Raw genomic sequence first — 23,891 nt, forward strand, 5'->3', positions numbered from 1 at the left:
TTTCTTTTTGTTTTGATGAGGATGAGGGAGGGGGATTTCCCTCTGACATCTCCTTTCATTTGAGTACAGTTTGGTGTTATTTTTATTGGGAGGAGAGTGTATGTCCCCCCGAAGCTAAGACCCAAAAGACCATTTATTTGAGTCCTTTATTGCCGCTATCTACATGTCCTGCGGAACGTGACCCACATACTTGGATCTTTATATCAACCTAATATTCGAACTCTACATTCATAGACCTTTCTTTTAATTTCCATACTATCCAAATGGAACTGCGCGTCCTACTGAAGGGTATTTAGTGGGTGGGCCGGTCCCAGACACTGACAAATGTGTATACCAGATTCGTGGTTAACTCCCAAAAAGCTTTCATTCAATACCCATTTTGTGACGTTGGACATTCGCGCCGGTTTTTGGGGTTTTTAAGGTTTAGTAGGCCCCGTAAAAACCTTGGACCAAATTCTTATAACATATGTGTATAATACCTTCCATTTTATACCCTTATTGTCCCAATCGGTAAATATGTCCTGACAGACACCAAGAAATGTAATTTGTTATTATTTGATCCCAAAATTCTATACCAATTTCGTGTTTTGAGGTACCATAAGGTGGCATACAAAATTTCGCTTAAATCTCTGCAACCATCTCCGAGATCTGGCATTTTTGAGAATTGGGGTAAGGGGACGACCTGAGATACTTGTCACAATTTTTAATATGACATTTGTAATCTACAACCAAAGACCTTTCCTTGAAGTACCATATAGTCCCGATAGGTTTGTATTTGATCCCACATTGTCCCGACAGGCCTTATGTAATGTTAGGGAGTTTTTTTTTGGCAATTATTTCAGAATCGTGCTGTACACTCAAAGACCATATTGTTCGACTGGCGTACATTTCCTTTTGGGGGTTATTGGGACAAACTTTTTACATCAAATTTGTACTCTGCTGTACATTCAAAGACCTTTCATTTGAGTACCATGTTTTCCTACCGGCGTACCTGTCCTTACTCTCTTCATTCGATTCCCATATTGTCCAGATCATTTTACATGTCCGATTACACGACCCCAAAGTTTTGTAATAGTTTGGGTTTTTGCTTACCAATTAGCGGGCAAACAAAATTCTCGGAGATGTATATTTCTTAAGTTAAATAAGGGCTCGTTTCGATCTAATTTTTCTATAGAAATAAAAAAAATCCCTAAATATATGGCATAACGCTTAACGTCAGGGTCACTGTTTTAAAATACATGCAACTTTGTTGACCTGGTTTTTATAAACTATTTTTAGGGTGGATGAGCAATGAATTTAGGGTGGGGTTATTGAAAACTGTTGTTTCTACGCCTGCCTCACTCCCTTTGTTCACCATTGGTGTAGATCGTGATGGTATAGAAATCAGAAAACTCCATTGATGGCCTAACTGAAACCTTGAACCTTTTACGTCAATGTCACGTGGCAGCTACGTGCGGCTATGGCAATTAATTTCTTAAAGAGAGTTACACAAAGCAACAAAAACCAAAAGTAAAACTTCCTACCACAAAACATACACAGCAATGGGATGGTCCGCACAGAAGCTATAAAGCCAAGTGCAAATATCGCAATCGTGTGTTTATTTTTTGTTTCTAAATTAATTTTCGCTTTATTTTATTCTTGTGGTGTAGTCGATGATGATGATGATGATGATGGTGGTGCCCCGTAACAATTGATATAAACAAAAATATGCGGCTACTTAAATATTTTTGTGTAAATTGTGTGTAAATCGTATGGGTGTTTATACGACGCTTGTCCGACCATTCGCCTGTTTGTGTTCATTTTTATGTTTAAGCTTTGAACATTAACGACAACATGTTACTCCATAATCCAAATAAGTGCATGCATTTTAAAAAGTCTTCAACGACGCGACGTCGCAGTGGCATTGTTAGTTAGCCCATGCCTGCCACCTACAAACTCGTATATGCCCCCATTGGCTTGGGTGGGTCATTGGTTGGCTGGAGGTGGTAGAGGCGCTTGGGAGGTAATAGGTGATGACTACCTACGGTGAAGTCGATGATGCCTTAAAAAACGTAGTCCGATTTCCCGTGTACGTTTTTTTCAACAATTTTTGGACCCGTGTCTACATTTCTCTATAAACCACACAGTGGGAGAATTTTAATGAAGGGGTTTTTTTAATTCTGGCACAATAATTTTTTTTAGATTATTTATTCCTAGCCTGCTTTAGGCTAGGTAATGCTTAATGACGTAGAACTTTCAAAACTCTCCCTGCTACCTTTTATTTACAGAGCTAACTCGCATATGAAACTGCCTAAGACATCAAATCATATACCATCAGATCTCGTTATCAAATTTTTTTCTTTTTTGCATCATATGCAGTGATGGCAGCCATGTCGCACGCAAAGTTTAGTGGCATCTCGTCCACGAGGTTTGGTATGCAAGACCCAGTGAACCTGCCATTTATGCAACTACGCGCTATGTTTATTTAGAGTTTATTCAGATATTCTATAAATCTCACCATGACTTTCAACTTCATAGTTCTTGAATTCAAGAACACATTATTCTTGATTTTTGAGGATGTAGGATAGGTTAGGATGATGCCAAGACCTTAGTGGTCTAGACATCCACGTTGGCCAGATCAAGGGCCATTGTGATTCCGCATCTTCCCTCTTTTCCTTTCAAAGAATTCACTTCAGAAAGCAAACCGTTCTTTAACGTACTTTCTGGAGCTACCCAGATGAAAAAGCAAACGCCTTGATCCTGCATGGATTTACACCTCTCAGTTCTTCTAGTGTCTGAAAGATGTCCTCGTAGGCGTCGATCTCATGACACCACCGACAGATGTCATCATTTTTAATGTCAATACGAGACATATATTTTTACTTAACTTATTATGTCCTGTTATAATTCCAATAGCCATACTAAGATTTCGAACGTTCATCCCACAGAAGCATTGTTTTTTCACAATCGGCTATTGAATTCGACCGATTTAACCATGTATCCTTTTAGCGCTCCTTAATTCCATAATTATCGATAGTGGTGGATATACATCCAATCTTATGCAAGAGCAAGGCTTACAACCGACTTCGCATGCATGTCCGCCTTATACCCGGGATCCCAGCATAATACCATATTATGATTCCTCTGAAGGCAATTTAAGACCTCTCGACAGTGACCCAAAACCTTAGATTTAAAGCCTTCAAGCCAACTAAAGCCTTCAATGCTGCTAGACTATTGCTATAGATACAGATGTATATACCTCTGTGTAGGACAATCTCAGGCGTCCTAGTGTCCTAGACCTCTGTGAGGAAAATGGTGCAGTCATCACGCAATTGCAAAGAGGCAATATATGCCACAACCGGTCCAGTACTTCATCTTATGCATCCATCTGTGAATATATTAATATCAGTAAACCTAATTCAACCCTTTTGCTGTTCCGTCAGTATCCTAATATATGTATAGACAGCATTCTACTATTTCCGTTCATACTTGTAAGTCCGTCTGCAGGTCTTTCAGCAGGTCAAGCTGTGATGATCCAAACAGAGTCCTATCTGCCGACTCTTTTATAAACAAATCGATCGGCTGGATTCCCATCATAACTCTTAGGGACCTGGTTATTCGTGTACTGGACCAATACTTATTTTCTTTTGTCTCTCCTACACGAGAGAAAGTGTGATTATTTGAGCGTATAGGCAAGTGGTTGTCAAAAATACTCACTCTATTGCACATTACTTTGTACGTACACAAGAAAATAATCCCAAACAGACCCATAGACTTGCAAATAATTGCAATTGTGTGCTCGTCACTGGTATAGACATATTTTTACACACAACATATTTTCCTTTGTTTGTTTTAACTGGGCAAAGAGCAGTCGGTATATTGAGCAGCACGGACGAATGCGGATGGTAAATATTGGGTTGCCCAAAAAGTAATTACGGATTTTTCATATAGTCGGCGTTGACAAATTTTTTCACAGCTTGTGACTCTGTAATTGCATTCTTTCTTCTGTCAGTTATCAGCTGTTAATTTTAGCTTGCTTTAGAAAAAAAGTTAAAAAATCCGCAATTACTTTTTGGGCAACCCAATAGATATTAAAATGTGCGAAAACAACAACCCGAATAACATGTTCTATATATCAAAGTTTTACCAGGGTAAAAAACTTTATATTTGTCTTACAAGAATTTATCGCAAAGAACGTGTACTTTTATCGTAAACAAAGGCAAACGTTTTTCGGAAAAGAACGTTACTTGGCGAAATTCTCCTTTATGTCAAACGAATTATTTTTTTACCTGTAGTTGAAGTATGCACTTTGTAGGATGTAGTAACTCTCTCCAAATTACTCCCATTAAATCAGTAAAGGCCTTGAACTATCTTTCAACTGTAACTTCCCTTCTTACTAGCAACCCAAAAAGTTACAATAAAACTAATCTCCTGGAGCATCTGAAGAATCTATGCGGGTGCGTAAGCGGGCAAGGAAACTTAAAACTTTTTGGATTCTTAAAAATTCTTTCGGTACCTACCATCTTTATATGTAAAAATTGCAAATTTTGCCCATGAAAATTCCACTAAGGAACAGGGGCAAACTTCTCACATATCAATGAGTGCAGTTCGATTCGAAGTTTAAGCTCAATTATAAGGGGCCTCCTTTTATAGCCGAGTCCGAACGGCGGCACGTCTATATATACCTCACATTTGTGAGGTACAGGGCATAGTACCTCACAAATGTTTTTTCTGATGGTTTCACCGAACCCAGGCATTCAGCGTCATAGGCGGACATGCTAACCTGTGCGCTACGGTGGCCTCTTTACAATGAAACTTTTATTTTTGGTAATCAAACACATATACCAACCTTTAAAAATGTCCTGATTACTAAGAATTTTCTGCTATTTACCATATTTTCAAGGTTAAAGAACCTTCTATTGGGTTGCCCAAAAAGTAATTGCGGATTTTTCATATAGTCGGCGTTGACAAATTTTTTCACAGCTTGTGACTCTGTAATTGCATTCTTTCTTCTGTCATTTATTTCTTTACTTTTAGCTTGCTTTAGAAAAAAGTGTAAAAAAAGGATATTTGATTAAAGTTCATTCCAATTTTTATTAAAAATGCATTTACTTTCTTTTAAAAAATCCGCAATTACTTTTTGGGCAACCCAATAGTATTAAGATTATTTCTTATATTAACCGATTATTTCTTTTAGTTTCCAAGAGTATTGGGCAAAATTATCACAAATATTCTCTTTCAATCTAAAAGCATTTAATTTTCCATATCTCTTTTTCGTTTCATTCAAAAAAAAATCTCCTGGGTCTCTGCCTGCCAATTTCCATATTGGTAGGGGTAACAATTTTGGTTTTATGTCCCATATCCGAAAAAAAATTCATTGCAGCAGCGCCACTGTGCATTGACAAATTTTTACTTTCTTTTTGGCAAGGGCCACTATTGGGTATAAAATCGTGAGTGCTCATTGGAATCAATATCATTGTTTTCGAATCCATACGTTGGTGTACATCGCTCGTTGTCTGGCATCAACATAATTCAAACGGAATTTTTAATTTAAAAAGAAACTCAAATTAACTCGCTTAACAACAACAACACGATGGCCTTCCGTGCTACACAGTTTTTGGCCGTTGGCTGTCTACTCCTGGTCGCTGTCAATGCTGCTGCCATTGATAATTCAGTGGGCGAGCCACGCCTAAAGTCCTCGGAGGACTTACTCTCAAACATTGTGGATAATTGCTTTAATGCCAATGGCATGAGTTGCATCAAAGAGAAAGTGCTGAATTACCTCGATGGAGTAGCTGGTGTGGAGGAGGAGGTTAGTGGTCGTGCCCTCAGTGATGATGTTTTGGATAAAGTGATTGTGGATCGTGTGGCACGTATCTTGAACGATAATGAGATTCGTGTTGAAATGCCTGATGCTTCAGTGATCAGTTACCGTGTCGATCGTGGTTTTGATTTGGAAGTTCCCCAAACTGAAGGTGAGTTCTATTGAAGTGAAAGCCTTTAAAAGCCCTTAAAAAATACTTCCCATTCTTTTTCAGCCCGCAACCGTCGCAAGAAGAACAAGCTCACCACTAGCTTGTTGTTGGTGGTCCTGTTGAAATCCATCATCATGCCCATTATGATGGTCTTGATCAAACTGAAGGCCATCAAGGCTTTGATCCTATCCAAATTGGCCATTAAACTGGTCTTGGGCTTTGTCCTCTACAACTTGTTCACCAAGTTGAGTGGTGCCAAAATGTCCATGATGCCCATGCCTGCTGCCAGCTACGATCGCAGCAGCAGCTGGGAGTCTGCCAATTCTAGTCCTTATGCCCGTTCCGATGCCCAATACTTGGCCTACAACAGTTATCAATAAACGAACGGATAGGTGGCAACGAGCTGATTCTTGAAAACACAATGAACGTAGTAAAAATAACGAAAAGGAGACTGAAAACTAGTAAGGCAGATTCAGATCCTTTCTTTGCCTCCAAGAGGTTGGACAATATACATATTTGTTGTTGTAGTAGTTAAGTAAAATCTATAAATTTTCCCATTCTCTAAATGATCTGCTTCTGAACGTCCTGGAGACTTTCTTTAATTTCGTTTCATATGAACTTTTCTTTTTTCTCCCTATTTTCGTTTCTTCCTATCTACGAACTAAAGAACTTTCTTTTTTCGATTATTCTTTTACTTCCACCACTCACAACGAACACATGACATGATCCAAAGAACTCAAAAATCATAAAACAAAGATTTTTTAAGTAAATATTTATTTAATTTATTCTAAAAGAAATGCAAATGAAAAAGACACATAAAAAAATAATAAAAATATTTTTTTCACAAGAAATTGAAAAATAAATTGTTTAAGATATTTTGGGGATGGGTTGAGGAAAGTGAAAGTAATGAAAGTGACTAGCGTGGCATTCAAGCACGTATTTCTGAAGGTAAACAAATAAATAGAAATAAAATAAGTAAAATGAACTGAATTAAAATAAATAAAATAAGAAATCTTTAATTGAAAAAAAAAAAAATACAAATAAAATAAAATTGAAAAATAAAATTAAACAAAAGAAAATAAAAGCAAGTAAAAGCAAGAAAAGTTCGGCCGAACTTTGGATACCCACCACCTCGGTTATATAGGTAAACTACCTTTCATCAAAATCCTGTGAAAATTGCATACCTTACGTCCCATAGCAGTTATATCGAAATATGTTCCGATTTGGACCGAATACTAATAAGTACAAGTCATTGTTCAGTAATGTTTAGCAAAATACAGGTCTTTTTAGTAGCTATGTGTAAAAATAAACCGATCGGAACCATATACGACACGGATGTCGAAAAGCCTAACATAAGTCACTTTGTAAAATTTCAGTGAAATCGGATTATAAATCCAACTTTAAATCGAGATATCAGACTACATGGCAGCTATATCCAAATCTGGACCGATTTGGCCCAAGTTGCAGAAAAATGTCGAAGAGCCTAACACAACTCACTGTCCCAAATTTCGACCAAATGCGCCTTTTATGGGCTCAAAACCTTAAATCGAAAGATCGGTCCATATGGCAGCTATATTCAAATCTGGACCGATGTGAACCAAATTGAAGAAGGACATCGAAGAGCTTAACACAACTCACTGTCCCAAATTTCAGCAAAATCTGATAATAAATGTGGTTTTTATGGGCCTAAGACCCTAAATCGGAGGTTCGGTCTATATGACAGCTATAACCAAATCTGGACCGATCTAGGCCAAATTAACTAAGGATGTCGAAGGGTCTAATCACTGTCCCAAATTTCAGCAAAATCGGATAATAAATGTGGCGCCAAACTACTACGATGTTCAAGGGAGGCAATAGAGTTGGATACTCTACTGCACACGGTCTACTCTGTACACGGTGCAGTAGCTCCAGAGATGATATTGAAGCTAATTTTTCGGCCTTATAAATGTGGTATAGATGTTTAGGAGGTCAGCAGAAGTGCAGTAATTCTTACACCGTTTAAGGAAGTCTAAGCACTTGAATGCTTCTTTCGAAACTTCAAATAGATGTTTAACCCAACGGACATCACTTTGTATCTTCATGCACAGAACATCAAGAGCTACTGATTGCTTAACATTCAACCTTGATAGACAGAGATGATCGTAATGGGGCAGTGAATCGTTTGTGTGACAACAAACAGCAGTGAGTCTTCCGTGCATTAAAATCTACTGGATTCATTCGACCCCACTCAGAAATGGCCTGGCAGAGCGTTTATCCATAATCCGCCTTTTATGCTCAATCTCTCGAAGACTTGGCCTATGGTCGAATGAGTATGAATGACAGAGATTACTGTCATCCGCAAATGAGTAGATCGGATTCCAAATCTAACTCAACAGATCGTTGATGAAAATATCAAAAAGTGAAGGAAAAAGGACCGAATCTTGGGGTACACCTATGGTCAATTTAAGCTCATTCGATGAGAACCCATCTATAACAACTCGTATAGTGTCATATCTTAGTAAGCTCGAAATACATCGAACGAAGCCATTACCGACACCAAATGCGAGAAGCTTTGATAGTAGTGCACCGTGCCAGATCCTATCAAACGCCTAGGAGATATCCAGAGCCACAACCTTACTCTCAGCAAACTGGTGGATTGAGCAACCCCAACGTTCCCTTAGAAATGCCATGAGGTCGCCCGCAGAGCGGTTTCTGCAGAACCCATGCTGTTGGTCGCTAAGAAAGTTATAGATTCTAAATACTTCACAAGTGATTAGCCATGCTCTCCATAACCATGGAGAGAGCGGAGCATGTCACAATTCACAGTGATGTTCGCCTCACCCTTCTTGGGTATTGGCTGAACTTTCGCAACCTTCCAAGGCGTCCGGAAGACTCCCTTACGGTAATCAAGGTTGAAAAGGTTGTGTAATGGACTAGCAAGAGTCGAAGAACACTTGCGTAAGACAAGTGTTAATATGCCATCCGGGCCCTGGTATTTATTTACGTCGAGATTCTTAAGAACCCTTTTAACTTTACGAGTTAAAAAAAAAATATATCTGAGACTTGACGCTAGATACATTTTCGATTAAGGGAAGTGATTGATTGCTATCCGGTAGGGACGAGTATCCTGCACATATATCAGCCAACAGGTTAGCCTTATCAACAGGGTCAGTGAACTTTTGATGGTCCTTAACAAGAGTGGGGATGGATGAAGAGATACCCTTTAGCCTTTTTTCAAACCACCAAAAGCTCTTAGGTACTGTTCGTAAAGAAATTTTTCGCGTTAAGCACTTTGACACAAGAAGATCTTGCCTGCTTGCACAGCAGTTCAGTATTGGCAATTATATTCAAGCGCCAATTCTCAAACCATATAAAATCTACAATATCTTATAATTTAGTTAACTAAACACTGGACGTGCCCTTTTTATATCCACCACCATAGTATGACGGGCATAGTAATCTAATAAATCAGTTTGTAACACCTTGGAATAATCATCTAAGACACCTATCTAAGGGAGACCACTGTAGCGCAGAGTTAAGCATATCCGCCTACGACGCTGAACGCCTGGATTCAAATCCTGGCGAACATCTGAAAAAAGTTTACAGCGGACTCGGCTATGAAAAGGAAGCCCCTTATCATTGAGCTTAAACTTGAATCGGACAGTACTCATTAATATGTGAGATGTTTGCCCCTGTTCCTTAATGGAATGTTCATGGGCAAATGTGCAATTTGCACCATCAAGTATATATATTTGCAGCTTTGTTTAAGAACTGAATACACAAGCCGGGATTGAGGTCGTAACAATATTTGTCAACCTGTCAAAACAATTCGAGGAAAAAGGTGAAATTATTTGTAAAACTTATTAATAAAATTACTAAAGATTAATGAGTGTAATTTCATAAATAATTGGTTCAAATTTTATTTTACCATTCACAATAGTCTGCAGACTTAATTTTGAAAAACATATCATGGCAATCCTGAAGGATTGCCATACACCATCCTGCACTGGTAAATTATTCAGAACTACAATGTACTAAAATAAAACAGAGCTATTCCTGATCGTCATGACATTTTAAGTCGATCTAACCATGACCTTCCGTCCCCACAATAATGGTTGAACGAATAAAGATATTCGCCTGAAATTTTGCACATACACTTTTTATTGATGTACATCTTAGTGAATTAAAAATTACCCATATCGGCTCAGAATTGGTTAAAGCTTCCTTCGACTCTTCTTCGGGGGCCCCGCTGCAATTATTATCGATTTGCTTCTGATGTTTTTCCGTGGTGCTAATAAGTATGGTCCAAATCGGTCTATAACTTGATATACTTCACATATAAACTGATCTCCCGATTAGTCTATTACGGTCCTAAGAACCTTAAATTTTTGGCTGAATTGGCAGAAGTTTTGTACGTAAAGTAACTAAGTTTATTTAGTAGAATTTATTGTGGTGGGTTCCCACGATTCAGCCGGCCGAACATAGCATGTTTTAGTTTTGTTTTATCTCCCATCTTTGTGATGTGGACATGATTTTCAACACGGAAGCTTAATCATAAGTCACAATATATGTAGCATCTAATGGCAGCACTTTATTACAATTGTGAATGGATACATAACAAGCCCATTAAAATATCATGTGCCTTTATGGCTCTCCCAAGAAGTATAATTCCCATTTTCATATTTATTCTTCCCTTCTCTCCTGCTCTCAAATCGTAGGAGTGGTGCACACATCTAGTTCTGAGTTTAACACTCTTATGTGAAATGCAGAGTTATCTGGCGTCTAAGCAACAACAACTACTATTAATCAACGGTACTTTGATTGGCCATTAACAAGTGGTGAAGTAACACAGCCGATTACTTATACGATTACACACCATTACGATAACACACCATTAAAGATGTACAGCGTAAAACGCTAAATAATTATAACTGCAGCTGGAACACCAAGATCTCATAGAAAATGATCGCATTTTCGCATTGATCGAAATTTTGGTAGTTTGCAGATATAATTATCGGTAGAACGTGAGCCGAAGTACTAAATATTAGGGAGTTTTGCTACCTTTTCTCTTCTTCTTTTTTAAATGAAGGCTTGTTAATAATAATAATAATAATAATAGTTATCTATTTTCCTCCAATGTGCCCTTATAATTTCACTAACATAGATTCAATTAAAGCGAAATATTTGAATTAAAATTTTTCTATGTTTTCCAAATTGGATTGACACTTGCATTTTCTTTTAGTTGTGCACTAATGGTGTCTCCACCATATTTCCCAGGTGTCACTCAACTAGCATGCCCATAGTCAAGATGGTGTTTGATTTTGTGGCCATATCCAAGAGGCAAACAAACACTTGGGGCATGCTTTCAATTTGTTTGTTACCTTCTCTTTAGACTCATAGGTATAAAATCGTGAGTATTCACTGTAATCGATATCATTGTTTGCCAATTCATTCATTGGAGTACATTCGTGTAACATCCTCCCAAGCAATCAACATCCAAAGGATTTTTAATTGAATTTTTTTTCTCTACGAAATCAAATATGGCTCTACGTTACTTACAATACTTTGCCTTAGGCTACCTTGTTTTGGCTACTGCTAATGCTGCTGCCATTGAATCGAATTCGGTAGGAGAACCTCGCATTAAATCCTCGGAGGATTTACTCTCAAATATTATGGATAATTGCTTAAATGCCAATGGCATGACTTGCCTGCAAGAGCGAGTCTTAACCTATTTGGATGGAGTCGCTGGTGTGAAGGAGGATGTTAGTGGCCGTGCTTTCAGTGATGATGTTATGGATACACTCATAGTAGATCGTGTGGCTCGTGTTTTAAACCAGAATGAGTTGCGCATGGAAATGCCTGATGCCTCAGTGATTAGTTATCGTGCCGATCGTGGATTTGATTTGGAAGTTCCCCAAACTGAGGGTAAGTTTTGAATTGTTTTTTTTTTTCTTGAATACAGATTAAAATTTGCTTATTCCCCAGCCCGCAAAAAGAAGAACAAGGATAAACTCACCACCAGCTTGTTGTTGATTGTCTTGCTCAAATCCATTATCATGCCCATTTTAATGATTTTGATTAAATTGAAAACCTACAAGGCCATGATCTTGTCCAAATTGGCCATTAAATTGGTCTTGGGTTTCATCTTCTATAATTTGTACACCAAATTGAGTGGCACCAAGATGACTGTGACCCCTGTTTCAGCTGCCATAGCCTATGATCGGAGTAGCACAAGCAGCTGGGAAGCCTCCAATCCTAGCCCTTATGCCCGTTCGGATGCTCAATACTTGGCCTATAACAGTTACCAATAGATTGCAAGCATCCCCTTCCCTAAAAGGCAACGAATTGATACAGGAATTGACTATGCAAATTAAAAAAAAAAACGAAAAAGGGACAAAATGAAAGCAAAGAATAATATTTATCTCTTTTTGCCTCCAAGAGGTTCAAGGTTATGTTTTGGTTATAGTTCTTAAGTAGAATATATAAATTATTATTTATTTGTTATGGTTTTTCATATGTCTTTCTCAATTATTCTATCAATAGTCTATTTGTTTCATCTATTCTTACTCTATCTATCGCGTCTTCAACTTCCTTTGCTATCAACTGTCATTCTTCTACTGCTTTTCGCTATTGTAGTCTTCGATCGTAACTATCATTACTTTTTCGATTTCTTTTTTTAATTATCGAACAAATGACAATCCAAAGAACTTAAATGTTATAAAACGTAGGTTATTTATTTAATATTTATTTTATTTATTGTATAAAGAAATGCAAATGAAAAAGAAACAAAAAAAAATAAAAAAAAATTTTCAGAAGAAATTTGAATATTTTCGGTTTTTGAAGGCTAACTCTCTAAAGGCTGGTACTATGTTCGTGTTGTTTACTTGAAAACACTTGTTTTTTCATAACCTACGCGTCTTCGGAATAAGTGATAAAGAATTTTACCAGAAAAATAAAGATGTAATGAAGAGGAATTTTACGGCAAAATTAATTTCCGGAAAATGTCATAGAAAACCTTATGAAAAAAAGACCTAATGTATAAACGAATGTTAAGAAACCTACCGCGTACAAGTCAATAATATATATACCGAGAATATCAGAAAGGTTGAAACAATCAGAAACATACGATAAAGCAAAATATAATCTAGCACAAAAACCGACAAACACACTAAGGACTTTGTTCTCAAACACAGAAAGTAAAATTCACAAAATGGAAAAATCTAAAGTTATCAGACAATCTGGCTCTTCATCTGGCCAAAATTTTTACAGCGTGCCTTGGACTTGTATATACTCCGAAAGCCTGGCAGGAGGCAAGGGTGGTATTTATACCCAAACCCGGCAAGGCAAGTTATGCGACACCCATAAGCCTTTCGTCCTTTCTATTCAAAACCATGGACGTATTGTGGACTTCAAGATAAAGAGTATGACATCCGGCGAACTGCTCAAATACAAACAACATGCCTATTTCAAGGGAAGGTCGGTGGAAACATGCTCTGCACGAGGTTGTGCATAAAATTGAGGATTCCTTTGATGCCAAAACGTACACACTGGCGGTATGCAGTGGATAAATTGTTTGTCCCATGGCACAAATATAAGGTAGAAAGTAGCATAGGACTCGCTACAGGGGGCACTTTATCGCCATTCCTATGGGTGACCACCATAAATGACCTATTACGGATGCTGACTGAGGAGGGATTTGAACCCGTCTGCTACGCAGACGATGTTATAATACTTCTAAATGGTAAGGATCCGAACGAGCTATGCAGAAGGGCCGAAAGGATCTTGCATATGGCATATAACTGGGCTAGACCCAGAGGTCTCCATATTAACCCAGAGAAGACTGAAATATGCCTGTTCACGAGGAAGACGAAGGTGGGCCAATTAAACGCACCACGTTTCCTCAATAAGATGATTTCGATATCTGACAAGGTCAAATACTTAGGTGTGATCTTGGACAAGAAACTGAATTGTAAGTGTCACATTCAGGAGCGTACTGAGAAGGCTCACAGATGTTGGGCACTATGTAGACGGGCCGTAGGCTCGAAATGGGGCCTGAATCCAAGCATAGTTCACTGGCTCTACAGGAGCATGATTAGATCAATACTTATTTACGCCTCAGCAGTTCGGTGGACTGCTATGGAGAAGAGTGCAACATAAGGACCACCACGCTCACTAGGGCATTGGAAACTATTCTAAATATACGACCCATTGATTTATTGACATAAAGATTAAGTGTGAGACAGCCACTGCGGCTATGAGACTTAATGCGATGGGAGAATTGATTGAGGATGGGAGCAGCCCATACCATCGCGGTATAATCGAGGCGACGATAGGAAACCTGGAAGGAAGGGAAGAGGTTTCCGATCGAATACCTGAGATGGACCTTCAGGTCAAGTGCGAGACACTGCTGCCATCGGCATAGTCTTGTATTGACGTATTGTCATCTGGTAGAACATGTTTTACGGATGGATCAAAGCTAGAGGACAGAGTGGGCCTAGGGGTTTACATTCAGAACCCAGAGACTGAGATATGTTTTAGACTGCCTGGCGGAGGTCCGGGCGATCATGGAATGCGTGAAGTGGTGTGTTGCTTACGCGGGGACGTCGAGTGTGAACATCATTAGCGACAGTAAAATTGCCATAAGGGCAATAACAACAAGGACGGTAAGGTCACAAACAGTCTTGCATTGTAAGAAGGAGATTAACGCCTTCTCTGAGGATGGCAAAATCCGCATCGTTTGAGTGCTGGGCCATAACGGAGTAAGGGGAAATGAAAGGGCAGACGATTTGGCGGTGAAGGCCAAAGTAGGCCTGCCGTCAATAAACTTGGTTAACCCGAAGCCTTTCGGGTCGACGCAGTCCGAGTTGAGGGAGTGGGCGACGAATGCGCATGCAACATTGTGGAACAGCGAAGCGGTCGGTAGGATGGCGAAAATCCTATGGGGGGATCCAGATCGTGAGAAGACGAGGCTACTACTGAAAGGAAGTAAGAAGGAGCTCACTTATGTAAAATCGGTGCGGCAAGGGATAGCATGTGTAGGGCATTCGGGGAAGATGATGTGTAACAGATACCGGCACTTAGGTGGAGACAAAGATCGGACCAAAATCATAAAATAATGGACGGACTAAAATTGTGCTTTCTAGAGCCTTAAAAGGCCATATTGACTTCAAGATATATATGAAAACTATATCTAAATCTAATCCGATTTTGAATAATTAACGCATCTCGTGATAAATTTTGTAAGGATCGGACCAAAATTGTGGCTACTACGGCCTTAAAAGTCCATATCGGATGACAGATATATATGGGAGCTATATCTAAATCTGACCCGATTTTGATGAAATTTTTCACTCGTATTAAGAAGTCGCACGAAACATCTCATATAAAATTTTGTCGGGATCGGACCAAAATTGTGGATAACAAAGACTTAAAAGGACACATAGGATGAAGGATATATTTGGCAGCTATATCTAAATCTGATGCGGACATAAATGTACCGCACGAAAAGAGAATAAACTTTAAGACTGATGTAGAAAACTGTGCGTCTAGCTATAGGCATATTATAAATGTCTGCCTTGTACTTCTCTATAAAGAGATTCGGTAATTCTAGCTGCAGATTCGCAAATCATAGTCCTTTTTTCGTTTGCGTGGGTTGTCTACTTTAGGTGAGACCGTTAGTTCTACTCTTTTCTTTCTCAAAGTAATTGTTATAACTTTCCGAGGATAGGTTACTGGCCCAGCGCCCCAACTGCATGGACAAGCAGCTAGCTCCGAGATTTGACGCTTGCCTCCAGCCGCCCCTAACCTGGGAACCGACGCTCATGATGGCCATTTCTTGTTTGAAGGCGCCAAAAACTCGCCTTGTCAACTCGAGTATCATTGGCACTCAGTATTTAAATAAGATCCAGTGCCACCTGGCCCCTTACCGAGACTCTCCTCTCGAAATCGCTGACTACCCGCGGCCGCGTTTGCATTTACTCCGCATTAAAACGAAGCCACTCACCATCCTCAACATGTGGACGCGTTTGGTAGCTTTTAGCTAAGTTTCACGTGATAGCAATGAACACTACACAAGTCGGAGCTCAAAGTTCCAGCCATAGTGTAGCTCACCGTTACCCCGTTTCGGCCGGGCATCTTCAATACCGGGACCTAAATACTGCAAAATCTGATATTTTCGTAATTGTCATCATAAAACCTAAACAACTGAGCAATATTATGCGTGCCCCAGCGTAAGACGCAGATGGAGATCGTAAACAGGTAACAGATAGATTTTACTGAGGATATGGCGAAATCAGATTTCAAAACTATTGATTTTCAATTGGAGCAATAACTTAGATAGTTTATCCACATCGTGGATAGTTTATTCACATCGTGGATAGTTTATCTACATCGTGGATAGTTAATCCACATGGTGGACAGTTTATCCACATGGTGGATATTTTATCCACATGGTGGATAGTTTATCCACATGGTGGATAGTTTATCCACATGGTGTATAGTTTATCCACATCGTGGTTGGTTTATCCACATCATGGACAGTTTATCCACATGGTGGATAGTTTATCCACATCGTGTATAAATCTTAGCTGCTTCATAGCACAAAAGTGTTCACGAGTCAATTCCATTTTTTTTTTTCAAATAAATATTTTCTATTCACCGTAAACAACATAAAAATGATGGTCGTACGGCAAAACGTTCTGAGTGCGATTATGCTAGAAAATTTCAAAGATTGCAAAATTTTTATTGAGGCAATAGAGTGTTACAAAAATAAATTGAGTTATTAAAATACACAATATGCCAAATATGACTGAAGACTGATAAATAAATAAAGTTGACATAATTACATTGAATTGCCATCAATCCAAATTGACAATTCTAGATTTGAAAATGAAGCATAAAATGCGAATTAAAAACTCGCTTTCGCTTTTTTCATGTTGACTCAACTTGATTTAATAAAAAATATGAATGCAAAAGCTGATACCAGATATGGCATTAAAACAAGTACGTGACACACAATTTACTAACGCAAAAAAAGGCGTACGAGTATGTGACCAAAGTGGGAGCACATACTTTCCCTGGTGTGTAAAAACGGCAAATGAGTAGTGGGAATAACTGAGAATAGTTATAAACATAATTTAAAATTATAAATCATTTGCAGCTGCAATTGTTTACCAACCACAAAATTTTGTTTGTCAATAATTGTGAAGAACGATTTATGTGAGTCTCAATTAGTCAAATGGTTATCGTTATCGATAATTATGTTCAAAGCCTTGTACTGACTTCGATTGTGCCTAAAATGTTGCTAAACTTCGATTAAATTGTGTGAAATCTCACAATGTTTCCAGCAGTGTTGCTAATTTGTTTGAGATTAAACTTTTTTATTTGGCGTGTAAGCGTTGTTTTGTTAGAAAACAGTTGTATGTTGACATCAATATTATCATCATTTTTATAAATGTCAATCAAGCTAAAACAAATTTTTCTACGAAATTGGTAGTTTTAAGTACAAAGCCATCCGTCTAGAAGTCTATGCTACTTTTATTACCATGGATATTGTAGATCTAATTGATTCTATAAGGAATAGTGGTACAGTACTTTTATCAATAAGCGGCTCAGGCAGTGTATAATCCATAACGCCTGGGAAATCGGGCTTTGTATCAAGGATAACACAGTTTCCGTCGGAGGCGCATGGCCAAAGGAAAAGCTCCCATAGCCTCACAGCAGTGGTCGCAGCAATTTGTCTAGCCACGATGACTAGAGGCATTGAAGCGCGCGTCCAACAGACCACAACACCATATAACATTATAGGTCTGACAACTGCAGTATATACCCAGTGCATGATACGCCATTTAAACCCCCAACTTTTGCCAATTGCCCTCTTGCAGGTGTATAGGGCAAGAGTTGACTTTCTTGCCATTTCCAAATTTTTGGATTTGAAGTTAAATTTCCTCTCTAGCTAAACACTCAGAGACAGATGCCACTGTAAGTAACTTGCATCTCCTGCTGAAAAGACCTACGGATTTACGCCTACACCACTTTCGGAAAGAAAAATCTCCCTCAGCCTCACAGCAGTGGTCGCGGCAATTTGTCTAGCCACGATGTCCAGAGGCATTGAAGCGCGCGTCCAACAGACCACAACACCATATAACATTATAGGTCTGACAATTGCAGTATATACCCAGTGCATGATACGCGATTTAAACCCCCAACTTTTGCCGATTGCCCTCTTGCAGGTGTATAGGGCAAGAGTTGATTTTCTTGCCTTTTCCAAATTGTTGGATTTGAAGTTAAATTTCCTATCTGGCGAAACACTCAGGTATTTTGCGCTTTCTGTAAATGGAACATTCTCCCCTCCCAAGGAGACAGATGCCACTGTATGTAACTTGTATCTCCTGATGAAAAGACCTACTTGTGTCTTGTACGGATTTATGCCTACACCACTTTCGATAGCCAATTTCGTTGTCGCACGTAGAGCTTCCTGAAGTATATCTCTAAGAGTGCTGGGAAACTTCTCCTAACCGCAATTGTCACGTCATCAGCACACGCGACCACTTTTACGCCTTTTCTTCCTGAGACAATAATATATTGTTAATGGCTATATTCCAAAGTAGAGGAGACAGTACACCTCCTTGAAGTGTACCTTTGCTGACCTATGTTTTTAGATTCACAGATCCCAAACCTACCGTTATGTATCTTTAAGTAAGTAAGTTATTAATAAACGTGGTCCGCAGATTGTTTAATACCCCTTCGATATCAATGCATACCAGAAGGGTATACGTTTTGGCATCGAAGGATTTTTCTAAAGGGTGATTTTTTTGAGGTTAGGATTTTGATGCATTAGTATTTGACAGATCACGTGGGATTTCAGACATGGTGTCAAAGAGAAAGATGCTCAGTATGCTTTGACATTTCATCATGAATAGACTTACTAACGAGCAACGCTTGCAAATCATTGAATTTTATTACCAAAATCAGTGTTCGGTTCGAAATGTGTTCATTCACCGTAACGTTGCGTCCAACAGCATCTTTGAAAAAATACGGTCCAATGATTCCACCAACGTACAAACCACACCAAACAGTGCATTTTTCGGGATGCATGGGCAGTTCTTGAACGGCTTCTGGTTGCTCTTCACTCCAAATGCGGCAATTTTGCTTATTTACGTAGCCATTCAACCAGAAATGAGCCTCATCGCTGAACGGTGAATGAATACATTTCGAACCGAACACTGATTTTGGTAATAAAATTCAATGATTTGCAAGCGTTGCTCGTTAGTAAGTCTATTCATGATGAAATGTCAAAGCATACTGAGCATCTTTCTCTTTGACACCATGTCTGAAATCCCACGTGATCTGTCAAATACTAATGCATGAAAATCCTAACCTCAAAAAAATCACCCTTTATTTTATGCACAACCTCGTGAAGGGCAGTCTCCACCGACCTTGCCTTGACATAGGCATACTATTTGTACATGAGCAGTTTGCCGGATGTCCTACACTTTATCATGGTGTCCGTAATGCATTCCATGGTTTTGAGTAGAAAGGACGTAAGGCCTTTGGTGTCACATAACTTGCCTTGCCGGGCTTGGGTATAAATACCACCTTTTCCTCCTCCCAGGATTTCGGAATATATAAGTCCCAGGCACGCTGTGAGTAAGTAAGTTATTAATAAACTTTCTTACGATAATGTTTATGATGGAGAAAGTACAGGCTATTGTGGTGGTGCTGATATAGGGGGCGACGAGGAATGCTCCAAGAGCAACAATGAATGCGATACTTTATCTGAGGTCTTTGCTTATACGTGGAAGGCGTTGCGTTGAGTATAGTCTTCTGACCGAGAGAGTCAGGAACTCGCGCTCTTCGGATTTCGGGCATTCGTTTGTTGTGCGATAGACCGATGGTGTCGTGGGGTGAATACATGGCATTGGCATTGCCAAACTGATCTTTCTTTGATGGCGACTTGGAATTTATCTTCTCGGACCTCGAATTTGTCTTCTCTTGTACCTCTATATACACGGAATGGTCCAATATAAATGAGGCCACTGGAGCAGAAGTTTCTATTGAATTCTTAGGGATTAGGGAGTCACATAGACTTCTGATCGGGTGTAGTGTCTTTCATATCCCTAATATCGCTACACAAAATAAAAAGACAACGTTTCTTAAAAAATTGAAACTAACAATTTTGGTAAACAGATGATTGTCATTGTTCGATGCATTTAATAGATATGAACATTTAAAATCCACAAATTTTGACAATGTTGCTAGCAACATGTTGAAATCATTTTGTAAAAAGAACTTAGTACTGCTTATTTGAAAAAATTTCGTAGTCATTTCACAAAAGTTTTTTTATAGTGTGTTTTGACAGCTGTTCGGGGGAAAACTCGAAGTCAGTACTAGGCTTTATAACATTCAAATACCATCCCAAACAGATATTTTGTTAGGAAAAGAAAATTTTGTTTTGCATGCTGTAAAGAAAGACGCAGCGGAGCGGAGTGATGCAGCTAGTATATTTATTAAACATGACCTTTCACTTTACTTTCGATAAGAAAATCTTTATCTCCTGGGCAAGTCCCCATGAATTGCATGCACAATTACTACATATCGTTAAATTTAAACTATTACTTACGATTTTGAAATGTTGTATCCTCACAGAATTTGGTGAAAAATCGTCTCGCTCCCTCCACATTGTTGTTCAAAATGTTAATATTATGCTGGGGTATACAACGCTCGGTGTAGTCATCGAAACATTTCATGCCACGTCGAAAAACGCTATTATGAAAGAAGCAGGGAAGAAGAAATAATTAAAACTTGGAAAACACTCATGCTGTGAACCACGATTTCTTAAAAAATCCAAACAAAAGACCACGTTGTCTAGTATGAGTAATCAAATCACTCACTCATTTGCAATGCAGGCTATTGCTTTCCCCAGAAAATGATAATTAAATTCAATATCTGTTGGGTTGCCCAAAAAGTAATTGTCGGTAATATAGTAGTAATATAGTCGGCGTTGACAAATTTTTTCAACGGCTTGTGACTCTGTAATTGCATTCTTTCTTCTGTCAGTTATCAGCTGTTACTTTTAGCTTGCTTTAGAAAAAAAGTGCGCCAAATTTTGTTTACATTTGTTTGTTTGGCGTCAATTTTAATATGGGTACCACATGTATTGAAAGAAATTCATTTGACAAACCGAATCAACGCTTGTGATATGCACCTTAAACGCAATGAATTCGATCCGTTTTTAAAACGAATCATAACTGGAGATGAAAAATGGATTGTTTACAACAACGTTAGTCGAAAACGATCATGGTCCAAGCATGGTGAACCAGCTCAAACCACTTCAAAGGCTGATATCCACCAAAAGAAGGTTATGCTGTCTGTTTGGTGGGATTGGAAGGGTGTGGTATATTTTGAGCTGATTCCAAGGAACCAAACGATTAATTCGGATGTTTACTGTCAACAATTGGACAAATTGAATACAGCCATCAAGGAGAAGCGACCAGAATTGGTCAATCGTAAAGGTGTCATATTCCACCAGGACAACGCTAGACCGCACACATCTTTGGTCACTCGCCAAAAACTGAGTGAGCTTGGCTGGGAACTTTTGATGCATTCACCATATTGGCCTGACCTTGCACCATCAGACTACCATTTATTTCGATCTTTGCAGAACTCCTTAAATGGTAAAACTTTCGGCAATGATGAGGCTATAAAATCGCACTTGGTTCAGTTTTTTGCAGATAAAGGCCAGAAGTTCTATGAGCGTGGAATACTAAATTTGCCAGGAAGATGGCAAAAGGTTATCGAACAAAATGGCAATTATATATTTGATTAAAGTTCATTCTAAGTTTTATTAAAAATGCATTTACTTTCTTTTAAAAAATCCGCAATTACTTTTTAGGCAACCCAATACAAAGAACGTCAGGGTTCCTTTTGTTTTCGCAAAATACATTTCCAATATCCAACCACTGTAACCCAGGATGAGAGTGAAAAGAAAACATCCTTTAATATGCCACCTGTTGCGTTGTGATATGCACTCTCCATGTAGGATAATATATTCGCACATTCATTCATTTATTCATCCAACGGTGTATTTATGTTGGTTTGAAAAGGAATTTCCTTTTTCATTATCTCTTGAAATGGTATTCAGAGTAATGGAAAATATAAACCACTTAATGAGACATATGGTGATTTAATGAGTTTGTTTAAAGTGCACGGAAAACTTTGATATGATTTTAGAAAAGAAAATATTATATAAAATTTGCAAAACATTTATAGAGCTAAAGTGTATTTAATGTGTTATTTGCATAACAGGTAACATAAGCAGATTTTCAGTAAACAATTTAAAATTTCCATAAAAATTTATTATACCGACCACCGCACAGTGTTGCCAAATCGAAAAATTTGAAAATAATTTATTCGGAGATATAAGATAAGATGGAGGCCACCGTAGCACAGAAATATCATGTCTGCCTACGACGCTGAACGCCTGGGTTCGAATCCTGTAGAGAACATCAGAAAAAATTGTCAGCGTTGGTAACCCCCACCTAATGCTGGCGACATTTGTGAGGCACTACACCCATAGAAAAAATCAAACACTACGTTGACAAAGTTACCACATCTGTTCATAAAAGTGAATCAAAACACAGATGTTATCAGATCAACCACAAATGTTCACAATCCAACGTCCACCCCGTTCACATTCTGACAACGGCTATTGCACAGTTTTTATAAAACTCATGGATATGTCAGAAGTTTGCCTGGTTCCTTAAGGGAATGTTCATGGGCAAATTTGCATTTTTTGACTTTAGAACTGTGTTATTAAATTTTTGAGCTAAATGTCGGGAGCCCTCTCTTAATAACCCATCTAGTTGGCCGTCACTGACCATTGACCGAACTCAAAAGGGATTAGCAAGCGCTTCGAACTTCTGTGTTACTTCTCCTATTTCTGACATCTAGATTTGAGACGACTTTTTCCTCGTGGTCTTTCATTGGACATTTAAGTCCAGTTTCAAATGACCTCTTACCTGGCGTTTTTTCATTTATTCGGACAATATGACGCTTAACTATGGCAACGTCCCACTTTCGAACGAATGAAGATATCCGCTTAAAATTTTCCATCGATGGTCGTTTTTCGGACAATAGCGTTTCGGATGTGAATTTAGCCCCCTACTAAGCGAACCCCCGTTTTGTAAGAACTCGATCCGTCCCTAGAAGTCTCACATTCCATACGATTTGACTGACATTTGGCACAAGGACTTCTGTAATGACTTTCAACGTCAGTGCTAAATATGCTTCCAATCGGTCTAAAAATTCATATAGCCCCAATATGAAGCGATCCCCAGATTTGCGTTCTTGAGTCCCTAGAAGCCTCAAATTTCATCCGATTTGAAATTTGGCACAAAGACTTTCGTTCGGATTTCCAACATCTGTGACATGTATGATCCGAATCGGTCTATAAACTAATATAGTCCCATGTGAACCGATCCCCGGATTTGGCTTCTCGATAGGCAATCCAGTTCGACTAGGCATTTCGAACCTTTTATATTTGTGGTAGACAATACCGTTCCCATAAAACCCATCCCTGGATTTGGCTTTTTGATAGGTACTCCCGTTTGATTAGGCAATTCAAATTTTTTATGCTTAGAATAGGCAACTCCGTTAGAGAATTCGTATTCGTTGGACATGAGGTAGGCAATCTCTATGCATACGGATATGAAATATGGTATATTAATCTAGGGGGTCCTTATATCATGACAACTCCTTTGCAGCGGTTAACATGAGGATCTGCTAGTTGAAATCCCGCGAAATGCTCCGTCAAGTTTAAGCTACGGCCTCAAACTGTTATCGGATATTGGATAAATCCCTAAACCTCATGGTGGGAGTTAATTACTGGATAGGATTATGTATTGATCCCGAAAAGACAAAACCCATCTCGATCAATACCTAAAGTTGGAATTCGGAAAT

The 23,891-nt window shown here is 38.7% G+C and overlaps 3 protein-coding genes across 3 annotated transcripts in view; 2 read left to right on the forward strand and 1 right to left on the reverse strand.

Annotated features, from left to right (window-relative positions):
• The window catches only part of LOC106082583 (uncharacterized), a 68,666-nt gene that overhangs the window by 27,322 nt on the left and 17,453 nt on the right, over positions 1-23,891 (reverse strand). Inside the window, exon 2 of the mRNA XM_013245196.2 lies at positions 20,554-20,696. Within this exon, the coding sequence (XP_013100650.2) occupies positions 20,554-20,696 (143 nt within the window). The remainder of the gene's footprint in view (positions 1-20,553; positions 20,697-23,891) is intronic.
• LOC106082585 (uncharacterized) lies at positions 5,573-6,453 on the forward strand. The gene is made up of 2 exons (XM_013245197.2): positions 5,573-5,954; positions 6,018-6,453. The coding sequence occupies exons 1-2, from the start codon at positions 5,573-5,575 to the stop codon at positions 6,332-6,334; spliced, it is 699 nt and encodes a 232-aa protein (XP_013100651.1). The 3' UTR covers positions 6,335-6,453.
• On the forward strand, positions 11,397-12,295 carry LOC106082586 (uncharacterized). Its single transcript, XM_013245198.2, has 2 exons — positions 11,397-11,858; positions 11,919-12,295. The coding sequence occupies exons 1-2, from the start codon at positions 11,474-11,476 to the stop codon at positions 12,242-12,244; spliced, it is 711 nt and encodes a 236-aa protein (XP_013100652.1). The 5' UTR covers positions 11,397-11,473; the 3' UTR covers positions 12,245-12,295.

Source organism: Stomoxys calcitrans, chromosome 2 (assembly GCF_963082655.1).
Source record: "Stomoxys calcitrans chromosome 2, idStoCalc2.1, whole genome shotgun sequence".
Taxonomy (NCBI): Eukaryota; Metazoa; Arthropoda; class Insecta; order Diptera; family Muscidae; genus Stomoxys; species Stomoxys calcitrans.